At 41.5% G+C, this 27,548-nt stretch overlaps 1 protein-coding gene across 2 annotated transcripts in view; it reads left to right on the forward strand.

Annotated features, from left to right (window-relative positions):
• TMEM135 (transmembrane protein 135) overlaps positions 1–27,548 on the forward strand; it is a 182,711-nt gene that overhangs the window by 52,185 nt on the left and 102,978 nt on the right. Inside the window, exon 5 of one of the 2 annotated variants that reach the window (XM_075417182.1) lies at positions 21,580–21,645. The exons of the other annotated variant lie outside the window; for it this stretch is intronic. Coding sequence (XP_075273297.1) covers positions 21,580–21,645 — 66 coding nt within the window. The remainder of the gene's footprint in view (positions 1–21,579; positions 21,646–27,548) is intronic. 2 annotated transcript variants of the gene reach the window in all.

Consider the following 27,548-nt stretch of genomic DNA (forward strand, 5'->3'; position numbering starts at 1 on the left):
GTACAATATCAACCATTTTCTGTTGAAATGGATACGCTGAACTTGAATATCGGCATTGTTTTGCTAATGCTTGCAAATCACAGTGAGTTAGTGGCCCTAGGCAAAGCAAGAGCTAATGGGAATTCAGCGGTGTAAGTAACTTTACTGGAGAACTTCGCCATGGTCATAAATAACAAAGCTCTCGCCCCCCTCCTTCCCCAAAAGAAAATCTGCATAGGATTTTTACTGAATTGCAGGAGTCCCACACTATGGGCATATCTAAATTAAGCCATGGGACTGTGTCTTTTTTTGAGCTGTAGTATGGGCATGGCTGTCTGCACTCCCTTCAACCTGCCAAGTCTGCTTCACTGGCTTCAAGGCACTGCAGTAAATACTTGCAAATGTAATAATTCTACATTGATCTGTGGGAGGTTGAAGAGACTTCTTTTTCGATAAATTTTGGAGTAAGGCCTGTCACTAATTTGTCAAGAGTGTCTTCCTAATGGACAAAAATATGTAGTTTCTCTCTCTGAATTCTAGCCTGTGTGTAATGCAGGTTGTATACACTGGGTTAAGAAGAAAGGCCAGCGTGGCAGTCTCTTGGTGAGCAAAAGTAAAGTAGATGATGAATTAATTGAGACTTACTGAAATTATTAGATCAAAGAAACCGTTAGGTGCCAAAATGAAGAAAACGAGTCAGTGTTTTGTAGTACCCTAAGAAATAAAACCTGTAGTTCATGTTCAATTTTTGCATTTTTAACACAATTTTTTCAGTTCGAGGGTCATCTTGTGTGAAAAATGTAGTCTGAGATGGTGGATGCTGCTGGCAGAGGTGAAACTGCAAGCAGTGATCTGTACAAAATGTCGAGAGCGAAGCTGGCTGTTGGCCCCTTTTGTCGTTGGATCGGTAAGCAATGGAGGTGTGATAGAGAAGGAAAAGGAGCAGAAAGGGAAGCTTCTGAATTTTCTGATGTGTTGTATGATGGCTGAGGAAGAAAACAGAGGTGAGAAAAAGGAAAAAGGGTGAAACATTGTACTTTGTGTGCTTATCTCAAAAACTCGGGGCTTTTGTTTAAAAATCAGCATTTAGGAATATTAAATATGGATAGATTTTCCTTTTATATAGGATTCTGAAAAGCTTCAAGACTTGCAAGATATCTCTTTGGAAGAAAACTGGAAAAATAGGCTGGTCAGAAATAGGGGAGTAATTGTTCATAAAGAGAATACCAACATTGGTTGATTGAAGAATTGATAAAATGTTCCTGTTCTGCAGGTGAAAAACAAATACAGAGAAATTGTATACGCATCTTTATGCTGAACTTAGAAGCACAGAATTTGGTTTTTTTTTCTCTCTTTCTTCATCATGCTAGTTTTCGTGGAACCATGTTCACTAACTCAATTTTTAGTCCTTCAAATTCAGCCACAGAATTTCAGGTTGGCACTGCAAAAATGGGAATCACAGGTACGGCAAAATACTAGGTAATGGGGAAGAGCAGTGATTGTCATGTCATTATCATAAATGCTCTGGAAAAGAGGAAACTGAGAAGACAAAGTTTTACCATTTATAATTGTCTAGAATTGTGAAGATGAGAGCTGGTTCTGGAGACTTGCAGAAGACTCACGATATTGTGCTGTTGACAAAGTGGCAGTAACGCAGTGTGTGCGGGGAGAAAAATCCCTTTTTATATAGATACTCTTGGACTCTGAATTGTTACTTGGAGGGATAGGAAGTTGGAATAATGAGGAAAATGTCACTTCAACACTTTGTAGTTATTAAGCAACCTCTACTTTCCCCAGCCCCTTCAATTTAATATTAACGATGATTGGGAAAGGAATAGAGGATAAAACAGAAAAATCATTGTCACGCCACCATATAAATCATGGGTGTGTTGACAGTTTTACTACTGTCTGCAGTGCTGGTCCTCTTCAAAGTGTAACAGAAGTAGAGAAAGTACCTCATGGAAAAATAAAGATACAAAGGTGTTGAAGAACATGTGTAACCGGAGGAGCTCAACTAAGTAAACTTGGCCTGGGGGAGGAAGACTAAGGAGGAATGGGAGACAAGTGTGTAAAATCGTGTTTGTGTGGAGAGGAGGAATAGTGATGAACTGTTTACTTGTAATACGAGAACGAAGGGATGCCAGATGATATTGTTAGCTGTTCAAAACAAACTGATGCACACACAGACAGAGCTACACTGAGGGCATAAGGCTGTGGATGCTGAAACTTTTTTTGTGGGCAGTAAGAAGAGAAATCATGGAGAGGGAAAAATAATTCCATTAGGGCAATCAAATGTGAAGATCTTGTGTCTTGTTTGGCAGCTCTGCCCTGTAGTTTGCTGAACTTACAGCAGGGAACGTATTTTTCAGATATTTGCCGCTGCTAGTTGTTAGACACAAAGAATTGAGCTAGGTGGGCCGTGGACCTCTTCTGGTCTGGCTGTTTTTGTGCTCTTGGGTTTAATACAGATATTTCTTCTGCTGCTTTTGGAGCATGAGTTGCTGACCCACTGGACCTGGGGCCGTCTGGTGGAGAGCTTTCTGTGGCACATCGCTCTGCTTCCCCTGCGTCGGGTGCGTAGCCTCTCACCTGTGTGTTTGTTAATTGAACACGTATAAGCAGGATTTTCGCTATGCTTAATTCTTTTTACCTTATATAAAACCACCAGGCACCTTGTGGCAAGCAGCAAGAGAAAAGGCAGGGAAGCCCCACGGCATTTGGTACTTTGGAGCATGTTTGGTGGCATCTCTGGACACACAGTGTTTGTTGTCAGCACCCAGTTATGCAGAGATGGTGCATGCCTAGGAGGGATACTACATCCATCGTTAGTGTACAGAGATGGTGGGAAGTGCGCTCTTCAGCTGAGGGCATTTCTGTCTGACCAGTGTGGAAGTCTCTGGTCCAGTAGATGGAGGTGGAGGAGTAGTGGGATTTTACAGTAAGACCTTTGTAACGCTGATAGTGCAGTTTTGCTTTACCTTGGTGTCAGACATAGCAGATCTCTTCCTTCTCCCCTCACCAGTTTAAAAGCACTTGGCCTGGTTAATTGTCGTAGACAAAAACAGGCAGAAATAGTAAATTTTTTTTAAAAGAAGTATGAAGAAATACTGGAAGGTTTTAAAGAACCGTAAATGCCGTTAGCAGTTCTGCCTGTAACTCCTTCTGTTTATTCTCTGTTATCTAGTTGGAAACAAGTCTTCTGGCGAGGAATTTCTTTTTTCAGGCTGGAGGGAGGACAAGAATGATGGCTTCATGACTGCAGAAAGGAGGAGATAGCTCCTTTTTAAAGTGCTTTTGCATCTCGACAATTTCCTCAGCGTACTTTTAAGTAGGAAGATAAATACGCTGTATATGGAATCTTTGATGTAAATATCTGAAAGCACAGAACATTATTTAATGATCATAATGTGTGTTTCCTAAATAATTATAACAGGAAGTGAAATAATTTGGGCAATTATGACTGTTGCATCATTCAGAGGGTTAAATGGTGTTTTTGCTGGAGACCTTTAATTAAAATAGATTACATGCACATTTCCCTGAAGTAATAGATATGTCCTCCCATTACATATCTAATTATTCTGGTAATAGTTTAAAAAATTTTCCGAATTTAAATTGACAATGGTAAAAATGTAAGGCTTTATTAACTTCACTGTGTAAGAAGTTAGAAATAAGGGAGTTCTTTTGATTTTGATGGGTCTGAGCATCTTTTCCATATGGATTCAATTCACATTTTAATCGGAATGTGGAAGTCATTACTCTGACATCTGAAACTGAGGTAGCAATAAAAAAAATTATCACAAACAAGACAGCAGACACAAATTATTTTGTGTTTATTACTGGGTGGCCCTTTTGAAACTTTCCTAAAGTTAATTGGTTCCAGATATTTGAGAATTGAAATTGTATTATGACAAATTTAGTTCTGGTCATATTTAGCATATTTAGCTTGGGCCTTCTCAGTAAGGCTGGCTTAAACAAACAGGAAAGTTGTCAACCCACTCATGTCTGTCTCCAGTTTTTGTTGTAGTAGCTTTAATCCCAGTGATTTGGTTTTATAAAGACCACCGAGAGAACAAACACTGGCAGTGACTGCACTGCTCTTGTAAATTATTTATCATATCTCTAAGGTTTTACTGTGGCGTAAGTGCTGCTGTGCTAGCTTAAGTCGTTCACAGAGATGTCATGTCGGATTAAATGCCGGTGTAGGGTTTGTGTAGGCCTGTGAGCAGCATTCCCCGGTGTCTGTGGTGGGAGCGGGTCCGTGCGAGGCTGCGGACGTGCGGCCCTGTCCCTGCTGCCATGGCGAGCGCGGGCCTGGAGCGGGCCGAACCACGGAGCCTGGAGTGTTGTCCTCTGCGTGCTGTGGTCGCAGGCGTTCGGCGAGATCTGGGGTGCGGGGTGGTGATGGGGTCCCTCACGTGGCTGGGAGCCTGGGGGCTTTGGTGAGGGAGGCAGGGGAGTCCAGGGCAGGGTGTGCGGCACGTCATGTTGTTCTTCTTGCAATGTGGTACGATGTGTTTTCTGTAGAAAATACAGCAGATTTTAAAAGGTTTGCAAAGAAGAGATAAATATGGCTAAATAGCATTTTGAATGCATGTTAAGTGCATTATCAAATATATGTCATATATATCTTTCTGTATTCTTGTGTAGTCTACTGCTGTTGCTATATTTATTGAATATTTATTTGGTGTATTCATATGCCACTATTGTATAGCAATACCTTTATTTTTCCCTTTTAAAGCTAAACTTAGGCATGAAAAACGTTACAAAACCAAAGTTACCTTAGAATTTACCTTACATATCTATCAATAGGAACCTCAAACCTTTCTTGTTCCTGGAAGAAACAAGCCCTTTTTCAAACTTCCTGAACTTCTTACTATGGATGTCAAGTTTTACTCTAGAAAGACTTCTAACATCCAGAGTTAGAAATAGTTAAACCTGTTTCTAACAAGTAAATTCAGTGATGAAATTCTTGCAGTGGTGAAGTCAGAAGTGGAACCTGGTTCTAGTAAGTAATTTCAGTAATGAAGGCCTTGCAATAGTAAATTCAAAAGTGGAAAATTGCTAAGAATTAGCAATTAGAGTTGCTTAATTAATAATGAGAATTGCTAAGAATTGATTATGTTTCAATGAAAGGATCTAATTTGTAGCTCTGTATGCCAAGTCCTTGGAAGACAATCTTTTTCCTGTATAAGATTGTGTATTATCAACTGAGGCACACTGATAATAAGATACACAAAAAATACACATTTATATGTATACATAAATGTTAAAACCACACCTGGTGAAAGGGAAGAGAAAGCCTTTGTCCGTCTATATGTTTTCCAGAATTAGCAGTAAGTAACGACGTTAAAGGAAATGTTAGATTTGTGTAGGCATGGCTTTAATTAATACAAGTCTATGTTCTGTAAGTGTGGTGTTTGTAAAATTTATGAAAGAGTGCTAAACTGCATTAGGGTAATTTATGGACCAAATAAATGTCAGTTGCTAAGGTAAACTAGTGTAGGAAACAGTGTAGCTAGGATAAAAAAGTGAAGAACTAGAGTAAATTGTAAACGTTGTAAGAACAGCAATACAATTGTTTCTTTATATCCACCCAAGCAAGTGTAAGTTCTTTTACAATATATTTATTAACAGTCTCAGGCTAATAAAACAACACTTACAGAGCAATTTTGGACACTTTCCAGCTCTCTGTTTTGTGTAGCGACAAGTTAGGCCAGTCCTTTTTTTTTTTCTTTAATAAGAGAGAAAAAAAAAAAAGAGGAATCTGTATTCCTGGCTCCTTTATAAGGTTGTTAAATTTGCCGTTTGGCATGGCAGAGCAGTGTTTTGCATTGTGCTCAATTAGTGCAGACGAAGCAATCGAAGCGCCAGTTTCAGAAATGCACCTAATTACTATAAAACACTGAGAGATCCATTCATTCTGCGTTTCTGGCTCCGTGGGTGCCAGCCACAGAGACTCCAGCAACTTCTGAAGCCTAATCCTGATTCACGTCCCCGCGTTTCTGTGGCACTTGCATTTGGAAGCTGTAATGGGCTCTGGCTGTTTACGATCACGTGTTGCTGTGCCTCCCATCCGGAGGATATTGTGGAAGTGAACGCTAGGTGCATGGGAAGAAATGAAGAAAGACCCTCTGTGGCAGGGGTCAGAATAATTGAGAATAAAACGTAAAATGCCATCTCCTTTTTTTGGGGGGGGGAAGGGCTGAAGGGTGTATTTCTGTTATCAAGGCTCTGGATCAATTTTTGGAACAGGATTTACCCGCAGTTTGTATTAGCCATTATAACTTCACGGCTAGTTTGAGGACAGACGTCTCCCGGCTTGCTGACCAACCTTTCCCGTTAAGTCTTTTTTTTGGAGACTTCTGGTTGATAACTTCTTTTTTAACCAGCTGCTGGGCCTTTAGACCAAGACTTAACACAGATGAGCATCTTCTGCTTCCTTTAATGAGACCCATGTTTCAAACAACAAAACCACACCTCGCTGCTCTGGATGGAGCTGTTTTATGTGGAGTCTTTCGTAAAATGTTATTTCATCCTTCCCACTTTTTACTGGGTGAGGATGGCTGCTATCAGACAGTTCTCCCGTATAGATGCTTGTGTTAACGTAAAGCTGTAACACAGCTGCATCTGGGGAGCGTCTTACTTTTGACAATTCACGCTAACAATTTTTCTGCTGTTTTGATTGTGCAACTCCTGTAAATGCCAACAAACTCCATCGGTTTTAGCAGCTTCAGCACCATTTCTTCAGCCGTGTTATGAAAGCTTTCTGAAGTGTGAGCCTGGATGAGACATTAGAACAGTCTGATTTATGCACCCATTTGATGTTTCTTCACTTATCAGGATTAATTTGCTCATTTGATGGGCAGCATTGCATGTTTTAGGCTCAGTTGATTGTCTGCCACAGTTTCTTAATTGTTTTTAGTACTGCTACATTCCTTGTACAGTTTCTTCTTCTGTGTGATTTATGTAGTTTTTCCCCAAGAGGTATGAGCTATTATTTGGCTGTGCTAATATACAGGATGTTCGAATGAACATGCTTACCCATGCCGTCCAGGGCAGTTTATGTAAGAGACCTACTACATGTATTTGTTACCTTTAAACCTTGCCAGGAATAACTGTACGTTTTGTTCCTGGTCAGAAATCCTCTTTCTTGTCATTTTGTACTTGGTTAAAGTGTTTGTTGTACATCTTAAAATCCATATAGTTTTTGTAGCTTCCTTGCATGGGTAACATAAAGAGAATGGGTAAATATAGGTGAATAAAGTGGTCTGGTGAAGGGATTCTGTGGTTTTTCTGCTCTTAAGGTGAGGAGCAAGAACTGCAGGTTAAATTTCAGTTGAAGTTTGAGCCATCTCTTCATTGCTTTCCCTGCTTTCCTGATACTGTGATACAGCTCTGCATCAGCTGGAGTAGCTTAGGACCATGTTGTGGTTTCTGGATCTGGTAAGTCTAGCAGGAGATTCACTGGTGATGCTTCCTCTGTTATGCTCAGAAATGTGCAAACTGAGCTGCAGGCTGACAAATCTCTGGTTTTGTCTTTGCTCTGTGTGAATGTCTGATGTTGTGTGCTGGGACTTGCAGGTTTCCTACTTAAATAAATAATATGTTTTATACACAGGGTAGACTGTTATGACAGAATACACAAACCTACATGTGATGTACTACCAGACATTGATCTGCTAATGCTTGTAATAATTAAATTAGTTCTGGTCTTGTGCTGCAAAATGAAATGTGAATGCAAGGTTTTCCACGTAAGTGTTTTGCAAGGCTTTTTAAAATGAGATTTTAATGGTGTTGTGCTTGTGTACAGGAGTTGTATAATGGACAATGTAACAAAATTGAGATTAATAGTGTAAATTCATCATGAATAAAGCACTGATTTCAAAGATGCACTGTGTCCTAGATTAATATTGTTGGTATGAGATATATGAGATATGTATGAGATTTTTTCAAGTGTCATGTTTTGGGCAAGCATTTCCTCTATTTAAGTACATTGTAAAATTTCTGTTAACTTTAATGTGCAAAAAGGTTTTTCTTAAACAGGCCTTGGGTGGTTTTTTGGTTTTTTGTGTGTGTGGTTTTTTTTTTCCTTTTGGTAGTGTTGGTGTATTTTGTTCGTTGGATTTGTTGTCTTTTACTGGAGGATACCGAATCTTTGGTACTATTGTCACTGAAAAAGAAGGACATTTAAGGTAGAATGTTACTTTAATGACCACATTTGTAGTTAAATTTAGGTTCTCATTTAAAAGCTGGTACTCTTGCAGACCTGTGTGTAACACAGTTTTTCTGTATTTTAAATAGTCTGTATTTCTTTTAAGTTTTATTGTATTTTTTTATTTTCTCTAGATTTCTAAAGCTAGCTTCAGGGATAGTTATTCTCACAGTTTTCATGGTTTTATTACTAACCTGATGCTTCAGCCTTAAGGTTACGTACCTTTCAGTATAATAAGAATTGAGAATAATACACTTCTGAATAGCAGTACTGCATGATAAAAGTTGTGCATGTCATCGTGAGAGGAATTAAATTTGGAGTGCAAAATACTGTGTTACATTCACGTGGTTCACTTATATGTGTGGGTAGTTTATTTTTAAAAACAGGCCAAAGAGGAAGATTGATTTCACTCCAAGTGAGCATCACATTTTTTCTAAATTATATTAAAGTTTAAGCTCTACTTACAGGATATCATATCCTGTGGAGATTAATTGTTACACTAATGAGATGCTTGTTTAACTTCGGTCTCTACAGTTGCATAAAACTGGTCTTTAACTGTGCAATAACGTCATTTCCTTGGGAGCCTTGCTTGTTCCCGATGAATGAATGAAGACGTCTTCTGGGTTAGCAGCCACTCAACACTTTTTTTAAGTGTAACCATTGGTGTGTGTTCGGAAGTTCCTTAAAATACAGTTTATCAGTTCCTCCATGGGCTTTTCTCTGATTCTCGTCAGCTGTAGTCTGTAAATACTTTACAGATTGTTAAAATTTATCCTCATACATCAGCTGTAAAGTGGCAAATACTGTAATCATTATAGGCTTCAGAAGTAGTTGCTTAGTTATTTATTGTGATGGTGTTCACAAAGTATTTGATAACTTAGTGTCATTCAGTGTTAGAAAGCTGAGACATTTGCCCCTCTTTCCAAATTTGTCAGCTTGTATTTTTTTAGCGTGTTGGAATTTTAGTTGGTCTGTATGTTCTGAAGGTAACGGATGGAAATAACTAATTCAGTATTCTTTATGACTTTGGGAGGTAAGTGAAAAGTATTATTCCTCTTTGGAGGAGGAAGGGCCATGGTAGTACCATCAGGAGTAGATTTTTGGGTTCTCTTGATTTCCCACCCTTGGGAAGGAAGACCACAGTGTGCTTATTTACAGAACCCTTTGTATTTCGGTGATCTTGGCTGGTATCAGAGAAGAAGAACAAAAGCTAGAATCCAGGTCTTTTGCATGAACTTTACTTGTTTTACCAATAATTTCATTGTGGTTCTTCCTGGTTTGCTCATAATTTGCCTTCCAAATTTTAGAGAAAGTGAAGCAGGGGTTGTACAGACCTGGCGTGATCACCAAGTAGCTTTATATCCTTCTTTTACCGTTGTCTATAGCAACAGTCCAAATTTTGATGAAAGGCTGATGCCCGGTGAGACCACTGCTATGTGACAGTAGAAATCGTCTCATGTTTTTTGCGTTAGAGTACGCTAAATTTTTTTCCTTACATAAAACCCTGGCCAGTTATTGTTAGGTTTACAGAGCTGGTTGGCAATAATTACCAGGTCATTACACACCAGACGAGGATTTTTCCTGGCGTTAAAGTCAGTTCACGACAGTAATTTTGGCAGTTGCAATGTTGTCGAGCAGGCCTGACTGAAAGCCTCTTTGGATCTAATGTGTTTCAGGACGTGGAGATTGTAGCCAACTGCATCTCAGGGGGGCTGAGTCTGAGTCTGGCTGATGCCTGGATTTTTAAGGGCATTTTACTAATTGAGCTTTACATTTGGTGTTTGTCCTCCAGTCCTGCTCCTGGGCTGGCTGCAGTAGTTCATCAGTCCGGAGCGTCATGGAGAACGTTCAGGAGCAGGGAGGAGGAGTATCCCCCTCCTGGCAGGACAGAGGGACAGAAGTCTAGTGTTTTAAACTTAGTTACTGTACATGGGTGAATTCTGCATTTTTAGAAATTCAGAATTCTCTAGCCACAAAATCTGAGGTGGTGAGTTCTCATAATTTTTGTCTGAGCAGATTTCACAGACTTTACTACTTTTCGCTGTACACATCAAGACTTTGATTATTAAAAAGCGAGGCTTCTGGAGCACAGTTGCACCACGGCTTCTGTCAACAGTCTCAGTGTTCAGAAGAGACATGGCGCTTCTGATAGTGGGTGCAAAGGAGAAGCGTGGCTTCCTTCTGAGATTGGTCTTGAGATAAAAGCTTCCTGCCTTTCTGGAAAAGAGAACGCAGTATGCAGGTGTGGTGTGCTGTGGGCCCTGCACTACTTGGCAGAGGCGGCTGTTCTCAGACCCCGGAGGTACTGCTGTCATGCCAGTTTTGAAGAACGATGCTTGGGAAGAAGAAATCTTGCTCGTCCAGTTTATCTGAAATGGCTTCGCTTGCAAACTCTGTTGAGCATTATGCAGTCTGTGAGTGAAGACCTATAGTAGTTACTCTGGGGCAAAATAAGTTTCTCAAGAACAGGAAGAGGTTGACCAGTGCTTCTGCCAGCTCTCAAAATATTGTTCTAAGTCCTGAAATTTTTAGCTCTCCTTAAAAGAAAAAACAGGTTTTGTTTTTTTAAATAATGCAGAATACTCCATTATGTTAGTAGTTACCATTCCCCATAATCCATACCAAAATTAAATTGACTTTCTGAAACTTCTTGCTGAATGTTTTAAGTGGTTTTAGTCAGTTACAAACCACGTTTGATTTGTTTTTTTTATAGACAACAACATGTGATAAATAAATCATACAAATTCATTTTTTTGTTAGATCATTTCTAGAGTACACATACCCATCATTGCAAACAATTTAGCTGTTGTCTGAATCAGGGAAACTTTTCTAAGCAGATGAGGGAGGCATTTTTAGAAGCTGCACCAAAAATGAAATAGCATTAACCTGTGTCTTCTGTTTCTAATTAGTTTGGAAAGGTTGTGTGACACGCACATGTTTAAACAATAAGGTTGGTAAGGGAGTTGAGCGTCTCATCCAAAGTAGATGTAGTCTATAATACTTATTGTTTGCAGCTTGGTGATGATAAATCATTAGTTTGAAAATGTTTTTTGGATTGGGTTTTTATTAGTTTAACTCATAACTCCATGGGCAAATTACAATACATGGAAACAAAACAATTGAGACAAAGAAATTTTTGTTCCATTTGCAAATACTGAGAGCTACTACTTAAAATTGCTACCAGTGGGAAATGTAAAAGATGAGGTAATCCCCTAAAGAAAAAGGACCATGGTTGTGAAACACATTAAACATCTTGTAAAGCTTGTAGGGAATGCACTGAACTGAACCCGCTCAGAGTTCATGCTAACAAGAAATTCTGGTCAATGAAGGCAGATAAAGGAATTGTAAATGACTGTATTTAAATTAGTCTGGAATTCCAGAACACGTGCTTGGATAATATGAAATAAAGCTGTGTAAATATGCAGCTCATTAATTTAGGGGTCATAGTGAAACTTAAAAATGTCAGTGTTACAAGCCCCAAGGCTGCTGGAATAGCTTGCTGGTGTCATTAAGGGTTTTAAATCTCTGCTATTTTCCAGGGGTTAGAGCAGAGAATAGGGATCAGGGGTCTTTGGGACTACTAGGAGCTAAGTCAAATAACTTGCTGAGGAACGATTCGTGGACTGTGAAAGCTCATGTCCGTCTGTGTTTACTTGTATTGCAGAAGAGTTTGACTTCAATTGTTTATGATAGCTTGGTAATGAATTCTACAGGAACATCCTGGTGCTCATTGCCATGTCACACATCCTTCCTTCTCATCTGTCAGCTTGCTTTCATGGTGATCTTCACCAGTGCTCCTTGGACCAGCAGTGCCAGGCGCTAGAAAATCGCAGCAAGGAGCCAGAGTGGACAGGCAGGCAGAGATGTAGTTCAGTAGCTCAACAAGGCCAAGTGCAGGGTCCTGCACATGGGTTGGGGCAACCCCTGGTGTCAGTGCAGGCTGGGGCATGAAGGAATTGAGAGCAGCCCCACCAAGAAGGACTTGGGGGTACTGGTGGGTGAAAAGCTGGACATGACTTGGCAGTGTGCGCTTGCAGCCCGGAAGGCCAACCGTGCGCTGGGCTGCATCCCCAGCAGCGTGGGCAGCAGGGCGAGGGAGGGGGTTCTGTCCCTCTGCCCCGCTCTGGTGAGACCCTCCCGGGAGTCCTGTGTCCAGCTCTGGAGCCCTCAGCACAAGACAGATCTGGAGCTGTTGGAGCGGGACTGGAGGAGGCCACAGCAGCGATCAGAGGGCTGAAGCATCTCTGCTGTGAGGAAAGGCTGGGAGAGCTGGGGCGGTTCAGCCTGGAGAAGAGAAGGCTCCGGGGAGACCGTATTGAGGCCTTTCAGTGCTTAAAGGGGACTTATGAGAAAGATGGGGAAAGATTTGTTAGCAGGGCCTGTTGCGATAGGACAATTGGTAATGGTTTTAAACTAAAAGAGAGTAGATTCAGACAAGATGTAAGGAAGAAATTCTTTACTGTGAAGGTGGTGAAACACTGGCCCAGGTTGCCCAGAGAGGTGGTCGATGCTGCATCCCTGGAAACATTCGCGGCCAGGTTGGACGGGGCTGTGAGCAGCCTGATCGAGTTGAAGATGTCCCTGTGCGTAACAGGGGGGCTGGAACTAGCTGATCTGTAAAGGTCCCTTCGAACCCAAGCCATTCTATGATTCCCTGTAGTGCTGGAGTTCAGTGTAGCTGTGGGCTCAGGGCAGTGTTGCCCTGACACTTGGTGGCTGCACCAAGCCGGGGCAGACCTGCTGGTTCTGCGCGTTGTTGTTCCAGCAGGCCCTGGCCAGGCAGCAGCAAAGTCCCACATGGATCAGTTCCAAAGAGGGTGGAGGGAGGTGGGAAGTCTTCCTGCTGCAGGGACGGCGTGGGATGGAGGGCTGGGTGCATGTGCTCCTTCCTCACATTTTGGAGCTGGAAATTTGAAGATTTCGCTGCCCGTGACTACGTGCAAGTGTACTCGTATATTCCTGGGCTGGCCAGAGTGGTCTTTCAGCTCTTATCTTTTGTTCTACCTGGCAGCATTACTAGTCAAAACCATTTTTGACAGTTGTCGTGTGCTGTCTGCAGGTGGGCTTGCAGCTGTTTTCTGTCCTGGTGCTGTGCGACTGGGAAGGAGGAAGGTTCTAGCTGGCTTCTCAGAGGCAGAGACCTCTGCTCGGTGCTGGTGGCGAGGCAGCATCGCTTGGACCTCCTGTCTCTGGCATTTCTGTCAGGGCAGAGGAGATTAAATGGCTTGGCTCTCCAGTTTCCCATGCTGGCTTCTGGCCTGGTTTGTGGGTAATTCTGTTCATCAGCGTTATACGGCTGGATTTTTATTTTTATTTTCTGGCTTCCTGATACTTGGTTGATTGCAGTGTTGAGCTGTTCAGTCCTATCTGCAGAGAAAATTAGAAAAAGGTGAAAGTCAGTTATGGGCTGGGACCGGGAATCCCAGTTAAATACCAAGCGTTTTTTTGGGAGGGGTCTGGGAGGAAGGAAAGGGAGAAGAACAGGTAGAGAAGTCAGTAGAAGAAAAAAAAATATTATCTTGGAAAAAGTTGCAAATACTGCAACTGCAGACTGCTGTGTTCAGATTAAGATAAATAAATACTAATACTTTTATTTCATCCTCTTGGTAGCTCGCGGCGCTCGATTATTTTAGTGCTTGGTTTGTTTGTTGAGTGTGTGTTCTGCAGCTGGGAGTTTTAAATCTCTGTTAAGGAGAGGCTGAGGTTCCTGAGCCAGTCTGCAGCAAGGGGATGTTATTGCAGTGGAGACATAGCGAAGGCTAAATGCAGAGTCTGTCAGTCTGTCACCACGATGTATATTATCTTTTTGGTGTTAAGAAGATCAAGGGTAGTTTAGTTAGGTGGTAGGGTAGAGGTAAATTAATTCATAAGAGAGTTCATTAACTCTGAAAGATTTAGTTCAGTGGGCAAATGGAATTTGTTAGTGCAATAGAAATTGCACTGATAATATAATAGCATGAACTGATCAAATAGTTGTGTGTAAATTTGAACCTGTGTTTACACGACAAATCTACAAATATTCTAAGGAAGGAGCAATACGTAACGGAAAAAGAGCTACCTGTGCTCTTAATCGTGATACTTTTAATACTGGTTTATTTATATGATACTAGTGATGAGTTTTACAAACCCCAAAACATCTAGGTAGGGAATCAAGATACATTTATTATTTGAGAAAGGAGAACTGTTTTCGGTTTGTGCTTCTGTTGTAGAAGATACATGGCCATGTGTGGGCTTTATTTGCTTTCTGCCCTCCAATCTTCAAGCTGGTCTTCCCTCCTCCCCTGTAAATCAGAGCAGATTTGGCCCTGCTCTGGTGCATCAAGAGCTTCCCCAAGATAGTCCTGCAAGCTGGTAATTGCAGGGACTTGTGAATATTGCGGCTACGTGTCCTTCCATTCCTTAGGTGCATCATGATTTTCATTTGGGGAAGTCAGGAAAACATGTTTATACAATAGAATTGTAATAGCCTTCTACTAAAGGTGCACAAAAATGTTGTGTAAGTAGCCAGAGGAAAGGGAGATCAAGCATTACGGAATGCAAAGGTGGGTGTTTGGTGCAATGTTTTCTCTAAGCGTTCACATTCTGAAAGCTGAAAATGGAAAAAAAATAGAGAAGTTTCAGAAAACGGGTGCAAAGCTATCGTGAGCTCTGTGAAATATGGTTTGTGGTGGGATTTAAATTGTTTAGTCTTCATAGTTAAGTTGCTTTTGTAGAAGGCAAAGATTAAGAAGTGATTTGATCTGCTAATGACAATGGAAAGAGCTTGTGTCTCAGATGTCCAGTACATACTGATCTGCTCGTCGTACACGTAAGGTTCAAATGAGGGCAGAGACATTCAGACTTCTTTAAAAAAGTAAAGGACAGAGGTACAAGGAATTCATACCCGTAAAATGGGATGAATTAAATTTTTTATGGTTCTCCAAAAGATAAGAATTTAAATAAGTCTTTAAGAGCATCAGTTCAGCTTCAGTGTTGTATTTTAACATATTTTAAGTATAATTTAAATTCATAAAATACATAGAGTGGCAGCAAATTCTATGTTGGTGGTGTTGTAATTTCATTAAAAGCTGTAACAATAAATAAGCTCATCAGTTAAGTTAAATCTGTCATCTGGACTAAGGTTTAGATGGAGAAAATTGTCTTAGATTTGAATTTTTGTGGACAGAAATTAGGAAAAAAAATGTGATTTCAGAAACTTCTTGTACATTTTCCTATTCATTATTGCTTCCAAATCTCGCCAAGTCAACTTTTTATAGCACTCGTGCTTGTTTTCAGAAGCTGTGTGACGCTTAGCTAATAACGGCTGTAACAATAGTTCATTTGCAGTATGGAATCAAACTGAAAAATGTTATTGATGGTTTCGGATAGACTGTTGAGAACATTTTTTAGTGTAATTTGCTTTTCGTAAAGAAACACAGATTTTGCAGGCCAGAGCTGTCAGCCAGCTATTGTAGCCAAGACGAACAAACTTAGGAGGAGTGAAAAAAAGTCTTGTGGTATTCTGTCCGTTTTTATTCTTACAACAAATTGCACCATTTTCATTTTAATTGAATCTGTAAATTGCTGTGAATGACTTCCAGAGGTCTGTGCCTTTCAGGACATATCTTTAAATAGAATTTTTTTTTAAAATGCACGTTTAGAAGTAGATGCCAAAATTGTCAGGTCATTAAAAAGCATGAATTTCTAAATTAATTAATTTGCATTAGCAATCCCCTCCACTGCTTTTATTTGGAGTTTTAACTTTGGTAAAACAGTAACTATTTAGATGAGGTATTATAAGAGTATTATATTTTTGTGAATACCTAGAAAATTCAAAACATCTGGAATCTGAAGTTACTGTTTTTCTTGCCTTTTGTCCTGCAATTTCCATCAATAATGCACAATTATTTTCCACTTTAGTTCTGGTTCATACAATACAAGTGGTTTCTCCTTTTTTTTTTTTTTTTTTTGTTTTGTTTAACCCACTTGTGAGGAATCTGAACAGAAGTGACTGCTTTCTTGGAGGGGGAACAGTTGCTCATCTTTGTCTGGAGATGACATTAGAGCTTGCACTGCGTTACGGTGTGGTAGATGCGTGAGGCTGCCATTTCACCTCACGTATAATGTAACACAGTATACATTCCTCACAATGAAGAACAATTTTAGGATTCAGTAACTATCAGCTTGGCAACACATTTGTTTCACACTGGGATCACTAAAACCATCTGTTGAACGGACCTCTGACTGGCGTCTCTGAGTAGAAGTAGCTGAAGGCCTTGCCTGCGCCTGTAAGGATGCGTGATTAAGGCTTACTCCCAGTGAACTGAATGCAAATAAATCTTAAATTTTTACAGCTTCATAAAAAATCTGATTATAATGAAATATTTAGTGCTAACAGAGGCAGAAGCAGTTAAAAATGATCTCAATTCCTAGTCGGTGGTTTCTTTGGGAACACTGTTATTATTTCTTAAATGGCCAGTTATCCTGACACAAGAATAAATACTTCCATTCAGTTGTATTTCATAGTCACAGTTACACATCCTAACATGAAATTCAAGATTATATTAATATTTTCAGCATTAAAGATTGTAATAGTAATTTATGCTGTATTCTTAAATTAGGAAGCAGTAAATGTACCTAAAAACATGGCATTCGGTGGACAAATGTCTAATACAAATACATGCAAGAATTTTAGAAGACATTTTAAGGATTGAAAAGGGCTGACATTGCAACCAGGTGATCAAACTTACTGTAACTGGCGTGTAACTGTGGGTGTCTCTGCTCAAGGATACTGTGAACCAAAAGAGCCAGGAAAACTGTTCTGTGGGGCGGAAAGGAGGTTTTGGCCCGATGCCTAAAAGTATGCTGAACTTTTCCGATAGAAATCTATTGCTGAAGAAGTCCAAGAAATTATTTTATCAGGTAGCCTGTGTTGAAAGATAGATTGATTTGTGACAGAGCAGTACTCTGCATGTTTTTATCAGATTTAATCCAATTAAATAAGCAAACTTCCTATTTCAATATACTTCATACTTTTTTAAAAAAAATTAAAATTGTGACATTTGTGTTCAATGGATTTAAATTTCATCAGTATTAAAACAAGTTGTATGAGAATGTTATGAAGCATAAATTTTGGCTATCATTGTACTAATAACTTTGGTAGAAGTTAAAAATTTGAAATTAAAACCCAAGAATATAGCAGGTAAGATGCGTTCAATAAACCGGATTTTTAGTCAAAGTAAATTTGATGTGATGTTACCACATGCAGAATTTCAGCTGGTGTATGAGGTGTGCGAGCATATTGTTCTTTTTTCATTACTGTTGTGGGATTCCTCACTCATGCAGTTTTTTTCCCCTGTTCATCATGGAGTATTAAGTATGATGGGAGTTTGTCTTTAACATTAATTAAAAGGTGTTTTTTGGTCCATTTATATTTTAAATTTCTGCACCTGCATATTATATATTTTAAATTCCTCCATACTCAACCTGTACAGCTTCAATGCCAGCAGGACACTCTGTGTTTGGGGATTTCGGTGTGGCTCGGCTTGTCACGGCTAGAAACTGCAGAAGGCAGGAGGGCCTGCGACTTGGCGGGCACAAAGCTTTCCCACCTCTTATGGAGAATTTGGGGAACTGGGTTGTGCTTCTTTGGGAAGGACAGGGAATTTGCAGGTGATCTGTGAATTGCATTGTTCTGTGTACTTGACACTGAAAACGCCGTTGTGAAATACGGGAACAGGTTGATGAGGGAGGTGGTGGGACCTCCATCCTTGGAGATGCTGGAAATGTGCCTGAGCAAGCCCTGGGCAGCCTGCTCAAGGGACCCTGGGTAGCACCAGATGACCCGGGCGGTCTCTGCCAAAGGGTTCTGTTTATGCCTACGTTTGTGGGGCAGAAAGGAAAAACATGGAAATTGGAGACAGTGCAGGAGTTTGTCCAAAACAGAAGTGTTACAGATAAATTCAGACTGGCCAGATCTTTCCAGTCTGATCACTTTTATCATTAGACTGTGGGGTGTTACAGTTTTGTGAAGGTGTTAAAGAAATTTCTGAATGGTTTCATCTTGTTGTTCTTCCATGTAAGACATTGCCTTATTAGAGTCTGAACATGTTGTTCACAGTTTGGTTTTTTTTTTTTATAGGAAGGATACAATCTCAAAATGTTTTCTGCTAATGCTCCCCTCCTTCAGCTTAAACATTACACCAACAGTAAGCTTGGGTCCGGTTACTCTTGTGAAAGATGAACTTCTTTAAGCATCCTCGTGGATTTTGCATACCTAAGCACCCAATAGTTCTTTCTCCAGCCTTGTCTTTGTCAGTGCGTGAATGGCTGTAGGTGGCCTCGCCCTCCCCACGCCACTTGGGTAGGAAGCTGTGACTGCAGGGCTAATCTCCTTAGTGATACTCGGCACATGGAGAGTGGCGCCCGTAGGAGGACCTCTGTGGTGCCAGATTTGCCGTTGCTGTGCTTATTCCTTGTTTCTGAATGGTTTTGACATCTGACATGAACGATGTGAGTACAAGTGTCTTAAGGGAGATCTTTTACTAGCAGATGTGAAAAGAAAGTCACACACACCAGTGGTTTTCAAAAGAAACAAAAACAGCTTAGCTGTATGGACAGAATGCTCAATTCGGTTGAAACATCCTTAAAAATGTTGGTGAAGGAAACCAATTTTGGGAAGTACAAAAGGTGGTGTGAGGTTCACTTCATCTCCCAAAGAAGAAAGGTTTGAGAAGAAGACTCGCACTCGGGCATTCCCTGCATCGTTGCAGGCGTAAATGAAGTAACACATTCTGCAGCCTGGTGTTCTGGGGCTCACGCGTCCGTTTGGAGGTTTAGGGGGGAACATAAGGTAATTAAAAGCTCTTTTATAAAATTATTTTTTGCAGGCAGTTATTTAGAAAAGTTAAACCCCACTTAATCTATGGGGAGAAAGGCTGAGGAATGAATCTCGAGAGATGTCTTTGATACTGCATTTGCTGAGATACAGCTGGCTTAGGGTAGTGTAGCGTCAGCCCGGCAAGTCTTGCAGTCATGTGAGCATTGAGTTGTTTATTTTTTTAATTGCTGTTTAGAAAGGCAATCAGCTACTGCAGACTGCTTTTATTTATAAACTCTCTAAATGGTTTTTCAAACAGCAAGCAAATTACTTTTTAACATAGATCCTTAAATGTTAGAATATTTTTTTTTTATTAGAACCAGATATTAAAAACATGTTTAGTTGCAGTTGAAATTGAAACTGGCTTCACTACTTGCTATGGAAACAAGTCTTTAAAACAAATTTGTTGTTGTGTACCCTGATGTGCCAATCCACGTTTTTATGTAACCAGTGAGTTTTTTCATGCCTTTTTGCATCGAGCTTGCAGGAAAAATACGATACAGAACCTATGCTTTTTTGATATTATAGCCTGAATTAAGAATCGGTAATCTATATTTTTCTCAGAAATATGTGCTAATTGTCCCACTGAATTAAAGCAAAGATGGGACAACTAAGACAGAAAGGTATGCAACCTAGGTAAAGATTAGCCTAATTAAAGATTTCCCCAAAGCTGTGTTCCCTGTCATTTGCACATGACAACGTTGTGTTTTGTGATGACACCGTTAGTACGAGTTAAGAGGGGCTCAGGTGCTTTTAGGAAAACAGTTGCATCATACTCTTATTTTGTGATACTTAGTTGTTAATTCAAGTGCATAATCACAGAATCACAGAATGTTCGGGGTTGGAAGGGACCTCTGTGGGTCATCTAGTCCAACCCCCCTGCCGAAGCAGGGTCACCTACAGCAGGCTGCAGAGGACCTTGTGCAGGCAGGTCTTGAATATCTCCAGAGAAGGAGACTCCACAGCCTCCCTGGGCAGCCTGTTCCAGTGCTCCATCACCCTCAGAGGGAAGAAGTTCTTCCTCATGTTCAGATGGAACTTCCTCTGCTTCAGTCTGTGCCCGTTGCCCCTTGTCCTGTCGCTGGGCACCACTGAAAAGAGCTTGGCCCCATCCTCCTGACACCCACCCTTCAGATATTTATAAGCATTTATAAGGTCCCCTCGCAGCCTTCTCTTCTTCAGGCTGAACAAGCCCAGCTCCCTCAGCCTTTCCTCGTAGGAGAGATGCTCCAGTCCCCTCATCATCCTCGTAGCCCTCCACTGGACTCTCTCCAGTAGCTCTTCATCTTTCTTGAACTGGGGAGCCCAGAACTGGACACAGTACTCCAGATGAGGCCTCACTAGGGCAGAGTAGAGGGGAAGGAGAACCTCCCTCGAGCTGCTGGCCACACTCTTCTTGATGCACCCCAGGATGCCATTGGCCTTCTTGGCAGCCAGGGCACACTGCTGGCTCATGGTTAACCTGTCGTCCACCAGGACACCCAGGTCCCTCTCCGCAGAGCTGCTGTCCAGCAGGTCCGCCCCAAGCCTGTACTGATGCACGGGGTTGTTCCTCCCGAGGTGCAGGACCCTGCATTTGCCCTTGTTGAACCTCATCATGTTCCTCTCTGCCCAACTTTCCAGCCTATCCAGGTCACGCTGAATGGCAGCACAGCCTTCCGGTGTGTCTACCACACCTCCCAGTTTGGTGTCATCAGCAAACTTGCTGAGGGTACATTCTAACTCTTCATCCAGGTCGCTGGTGAAGAAGTTAAACAAGACTGGGCCCAGTACTGACCCCTGGGAGACACCACTAGTTACCAGCCTCCAACTAGACTCAGCGCCGCTGATGACAACCCTCTGAGTTCTGCCATTCAGCCAGTTCTCTATCCACTTCACCGACCACTCATCCAGCCCACACTTCCTCAGCTTCCCTAGGAGGATATCATGGGAGACTGTGTCGAAAGCCTTGCTGAAGTCAAGGTAGATAACATCCACGGCTCTCCCCTCATCTACCCAGCCAGTCATGCCATCGAAATAATATAAGTATAATATTATAATATTAATACATTATTAGAATATAATATTATTAATATAAATAATATGAAACAGCAATTAAAAAAATTAATTAGTTTCATGAATTGTAAAATACCATATAGCTATTTTTCCCCTTAGTATCCCACTCTTAGCTGACAGCCTGTGGAAGACCATTACATGGGCCTAAGCATCTCGGACCTGAATGAAGAGCCTCGTGTGACTGCTGCAGTGTTGTGGGAGGGACCAGGCACTGCTTAGGTGGTCACTTAGGCTGAGACCAAAATCCTCGATAGACCTCTCACCTTGCAATAAACCTTCACCTGACTTGTGCAGGCTGTTCTGAATAATTCACTGAAGTGATTCGGTTGCGAGATGGGCACTAAAGGTAGCTGACACTTTAAAAAAGTGTTGTAAAATTTAAAATAAATCTTCATAAGCTGGATTGTCTGTTTTTTGAATAACACAGTTGTCTGGTTTTTAAATAACTGATTTGCGTGTGTTGTTTTTGATGCAGGCCACAGAAACATTGTTCCGAATGGCAGTAGCAAGAGGCGCTATTACACCTTTAAGACACGGAGAAGTAAGGCTAAATATATCTATATATCTTCTTTTTTTTTTCTTTCTTCTAACATGTGGTATAATGTTTCATTAATATAATGCGTTATAAATTCCTGGGAGACATATTCTCTTCAGGTGAGTGGAGAGGGCTGGACTATATATAACTTGCAAACCTATGTTACAGATATTTTTTTTTTTAAAGGAGAACAAGAATTTAAATCCTGCCCAGAGGGAGATTAACTGTTCTTCAAAAACCACTCTATTTTTCTCTTTGCCTGAATCGTTATTTAGCAGTATAATAGAAGTGACTCACAAGAATGTCCTTTCAGGCAGGCAGTTTTTCACTGGGTTTTCTCTATGAAAAATTGTAGAATCCAGAGACATTCACATGAGGTTGATCTTTGTTATTGGGTGATTGTGGAGAGGTTACTTCATCCTTTGTCTGTTCGTTTCAAGAAATCAGTATCTTCAGTTAGTATACAAAATATTAATACATTAATTATTCTAAAGAGGATAAATGTATTTGAATATTATTTTGCTTATACATGCTTCTGTTGATGGTGAACATTTGTTTCCTTGTTTGTGTGGCGTTGTATGAGATAAATGTTGTTGTGAACATTGCTAATTAAACTTCTCCAATATTAGGTGGTGCAATTTATGCTTAGGTTGAATTTCATTTAAGAAAAGTAATACTGCAGTCAGTCATGACACTGGAAATGAGAACTGATCTGGGCATTGCCGCAGCTGGATGCTGCAGTGCGTGGGGTTTTAAATGTAGAAACCTCAGTGTTTTTTCATGGTTATCTGATTTTGATCAAATTCTTAGGCAGCTTTGTGAAAAGTTCGTATAGTAGACACAGCATTCAGTCTGGAATCTAGACCTAGACATACCCTGGAATCCCAGCTGCGCTGTAAAGTGTTCTTATGCTGATGAAGTTGCTTTAACTTCTCTTTTGAAATAATGTACCTTTGCATCAGTCTGTGAAGCTGTGCCTGAGATTTCCTCTTCTGCCGTTCTCTGTAGTTTTAGCTTTTGTGAATATATGGATCCTTTATACTTTTTATGTACTGTTTTTCATTCTCTTCTATGAAAGAGTGTAGTGCAATTTCCAGAATTGTTAGTTATGGAATATGTGCAACCCTTCCAAATTCTCTCTGTTTAGTTTTTTCGGTGAAGGGTATTTAATTTTCTGTCTTCTAATGCTGAGAGAGTTTGTGGAGTCTCCATACTTGTAGTTACCCAGTGAATGGTGTGAAGTATGGAAAAATTATTTTTTTTTTTCAAGTGTAACTAATTGCACCGGGATGATTACAGGCATAATGATCTCTTTTGTGAACGAAATTAGTGATTTCTGATTTATGTTGAGCCAGCTCACTGATGTGGTAGAAAAAGTTTTATTTTTTTCTTCAGATATTCCCTCTGATCTTTTATCAATTAAATCGCCTCAAGAGCTAGAGAGAACCAGATGAGAGGCAGCAAGATAAGCGGTGAGAGGATGTAGCCATGGTTAGCGAGAAAGGCACTGGGTGAAGGTGCATCTGTCTGGTGACGGTGGATTTTGCATTGGTGTAGTGTGTCCTGCGACACTATTTCTGAGGTATTCCTTGGGCTTCAGTGGAAACGCAGTTAATGCTAAGCTAGATAATTTATAGACAGAACATGTAAGAATTGTCCAGAGTTGGCTTTTTGTGCAAGCAGCCAGTGGGAGAAGTAAAAAGACCTTTTTTCTTTCTTACATTTTTATCAGGCTGTATGCAGGGAGGAAAATGTTTTTACTCAAGGAAGAACTTTTCGTTAAATTCCATTGTGGAATTATAATTTGTTTAGTCTGAAAATGAGGAGTGACGTTAATCAAATTAAATTAATTTTTCCAGAAGAATCATATAATTATCAAGAGTGATATTAAAATTTTTTTCAGCTCTTCCAGGAAATTGCTGAACGTTTGCACAATGCGTAAGTAGAAAGGGAGCCAGAAAAAAGTTGAATATGAACTAAAGTTGACTGTATTCTGTTTGAGAAGTGTGAACTTGGCAGTGAAAATCAAAGCAGAGCAACTTGTTTATTGGAAATTCCAAGCTACGGGGGCAGCAGTCCAAACGTGCAAAAGTACTGTTCAGCTTTCATAGCAGTACTTAAAAATGTAACCCCATTTAACATTTAAGAGGAGGTAAAACTGTTCAGTATTAGAAGGCAAAAATCATACTTGTTTTAAATTCATAGATGAAAAAATGACAAGGTACTGTCTGCACTCTGAACAGATTAATGTGCAAACATTTCTTCTATACAAGCAAAACAGTGTGCATGAAAAATAATCCATTATAACCCATTTGTCATCACTAGGTGGGTTTATAATTTATAATACTGAATGTCTTTGGGAAACCCCTTGTCTTCTCCTTCCAGCATTTCCTTATTTGTTGGGATTCACCAAACCTTTATGCATATAGAATTTTTAAATTTTTTCTTTATTATCCTTGAAGAAATGGAAAAAGGAGATATAGGGTTTTTTTGGCTTTTGCTTATGGTTTGTAAAATTACTGTTGAGATTTCAACAAATCGTGCTGCCAAAAGCAGTTATCAAAGCTGGGTATGTAGTGCTAAAAATTATTTAACTGTGGAATATAGATGATAAAGGTTCCTGAAGCATCTTCTCAGCAGTTCAGTTGCTCCTGGTTGGATGGAGCTGCAGTAGCATCCGTGGGAGGGAAACATAGCTCATTTCAGGGTTCAGTGTGTTGTTTTTCATGTTAAGTCGTTATTTCTGACGGTTGCTTTGCTTTGAGGATGAGTGTGAGGTCTTGGTGGGGGCTGGCTGATGTGGCAGCGGGGATGAAGTTGAGGAAACGAGAGCAACTACAGCCTGCCTTCGGAGGGAGGTGAGGAGCAGGAGGAGGCTAGTGCTTCAGAGCTGATGTTCTGCTGCCCAGTTCTGCATCCCCTGGGGCTTCTGCTGGCTGTGTGCTCGACCCCCAGGGCAGAGCCAGGAGGAGGAGTTCAGCGTTGGTAGCAGTGGCTGCGGGAGGTCGCTGGATGCACGGTAGGAGGGTGGAATACATTTGACACAGGCTAAGATGAAGTTTGATGACTACACACAGAGATATATATCGCAGATTTTAATTGGAAGTGACCAATTTTATTCACATTGAGCAAGTGATACACCAAGCCCAGTGTGTCACATAAGATTTGTACGTGTGTTTTGGTTTGGCCTGGATAAATGCCAGGTGCCCACCAAAACCGCTCTGTCTCTCCCCCTCCTCAGCTGGACAGGGGAGAGGAAATGTGGTGAAAGGCTCGAGGGTCGAGACAAGGACAGGGAGGGGTCACTCACCAGTTACCGTCATGGGCAAGACAGACTGAACTTGGGGAGAAAAGGGAGTTTAATTCATCACCAATCAAATCAGAGTGGGATAGTGAGAAATAAATCCAGATCTTCAGACACCTTCCCCCCACCCCTCCCTTCTTCCTGGGCTCAGCTTCACTCCCGTTTCTCTCCCTTCTCCCCCCGAGCAGCGCAGGGGGATGGGGAATGGGGACTGTGGTCCGTTCATCCCGCGTTGTCTCTGCCCCTCCTTCCTCCTCAGGGGGAGGACTTCTCACTCTCTTCCCCTGCTCCAGGGTGAGGTTCCTCTCACGGGAGACAGTTCTCCACAAACTTCTCCAACGTGAGTCCTTCCCACGGGCTGCAGCTCTTCGCGAACTGCCCCAGCATAGTTCCCTTCCACGGGGTGCAGTCCTTCAGGAACAGGCTGCCCCAGCATGGGTCCCCCACGGGCTCACAAGCCCTGCCAGCAAACCTGTTCCAGCGTGGGTTCCTCTCTCTATGGGTCCACAGGTCCTGGCAGGAGCCTGCTCCTGCGTGGGCTCCCCATGGGGTCACAGCTTCATTCAGGCATCCACCTGCTCCAGTGTGGGGTCCCTTCCACAGGCTACAGGTGGAGATCTGCTCTACCATGGACCTCCATGGACTGCAGGGGTACAACCTGCCTCACCATGGTCTGCTGCACAAGCTGCAACGGAAGGCTCTCTGCTCCGGCATCTCAAACACCTCCTTCTTCACTGACCATGGTGTCTGCAGAGTTGTTTCTCTCGCATTGTCTCACTCCTCTCTCTCAACTGGCTTTTCACCACAGTTTTTTCTTGCTCTTGTGAAATATGTTATCACAGAGGTGCTACCACCATCACTGATTGGCTCAGCCTTGGCCCGCAGCGGGTCTATCTTAGAGCCCGCTGGTGCTGGCTTTATCAGACATGGGGGAAGCTCCTCGCAGCTTCTCGCAGAAGCCGCCCCTATAGCCCCCCTGCTACCAAAACCTTGCCACGCAAACCCCCAACAACGTGATGTGGAGGTACTGAGCAAGAAGGAGGGATGTGATTAGGACAGTTAGCTTGCAGGACTGATGTTCTCATTCCCTATAGAGGGGGAATACAAATGCACACAGCCCATCCAGAGAAGGAGCAGGAGGATAAATGGAGAGAGTGGAACCCTTAATGAAAAAAATTCTGTGCAATATGTAGGCCGACATGGGCAATAAAGAGGTCGTGGTAGAGGCATGATTCCCAGGGAGCTGGAACTGATACCAGCCATGAGTGAACTCTGTGGGTGTTAACTCATTTCTTATAACATCTTTATGAATTTTTGGACTGTCTTAATCTCTTTTTGTCTGAAAAATGCTGAGACTTCTGTGTGGAATAATTCAGGCATGCATCTTTAGAGTTTATTAGGTCTATCAGAAAAAAAACATTGCTGCCTCAGAATTAGAGAAGCGCCATGCCCTGCGAATTGTGCTCTTCTGTCTGAGGTGTTAAGGCAAATGCGGAACCCTCAGTATGGTGGTACTTTCAAAATCTTGATGTAGTGTCTTGTGATGGCAGAGACAGGAAAAAAATAATTTTTGCAGAAGAGAAAGACTTGCATAGGAGAGTCAGAGCAAAAAAATAACTTAGGCTATGTGATAGGCTTCATTTTACAATGCTTGCAGCATCTGGGGTGTTTTGAAGAGGTTTCAAAGAAAGGAATGGAGTCTTCAGTCTGTAGCATTATGATAGAATGCCATTAATTTAGGATATTGGGTGTTTTTTTCCTTTCCCCCCAGTTACACAAAAGCCTTAGTTTGTGAAATTCCATGGGAAACAAAGTGTACAAAGGGACTTCCAGGCTGTGTCTTTAAGTTTCTGAGAGGTTCAGTTCACAGTAGCAGTTGGATTTAGCTGGCGTGCCTGAAGAAACACCTACCCAAAGCTGTTTAAGGCTCTGATGAATATTACACTATAAAAAACTAGGTCTCTCCTCCTCAGCCCATTTATTTAGTTCCTTTGCAGGTGAGTTAATGACCAATCTCCAGCTGGAGTTTATGTCGAGTTGCTGGTGCAGACTCCTGGTTCCTTTCAGAATTACCAGCTATATGGTCCACATGGAAGAATGGGTGAGGTTCAGCGAACGCCCACCCCCACACGTCTGTCTTCTGCCTTGGAGATACAGCAGCAGTGCAGACTTAAGGCGGTTGTCAAACCAGTGCCCTCATAGGTAATGAGGCTGGAGCATTCTTTGATATAAAAATACCATTGTCAACCAAATTTGAAGTGTGAATAGATATAAAAATATAAGCAATTATTGTACTTTCCAGCCTAAAATGGCTTATGGCTTTAGGGTGTGATATATAATGATACATCCCCACCTGGAGTACTGCGTCCAGCTCTAGAGCCTCCAACAGAAGAAGGACATGGATGTGTTGGAGCGGGTCCAGAGGAGGGCCACGATGATGATCTGGAGGGGCTGGAGGCTGGAGTACCTCTCCTATGAGGACAGGCTGAGGGAGGTGGAGCTGTTCAGCCTGGAGAAGAGAAGGCTCCGGGGTGACCTTCTAGCAGCCTTCCAGTACCTGAGGGGGGCCTACAGGAAGGATGGAGAGGGACTTTTCACAAGGGTG

Source organism: Opisthocomus hoazin, chromosome 1 (genome assembly GCF_030867145.1).
Source record: "Opisthocomus hoazin isolate bOpiHoa1 chromosome 1, bOpiHoa1.hap1, whole genome shotgun sequence".
Lineage (NCBI taxonomy): Eukaryota > Metazoa > Chordata > Aves > Opisthocomiformes > Opisthocomidae > Opisthocomus > Opisthocomus hoazin.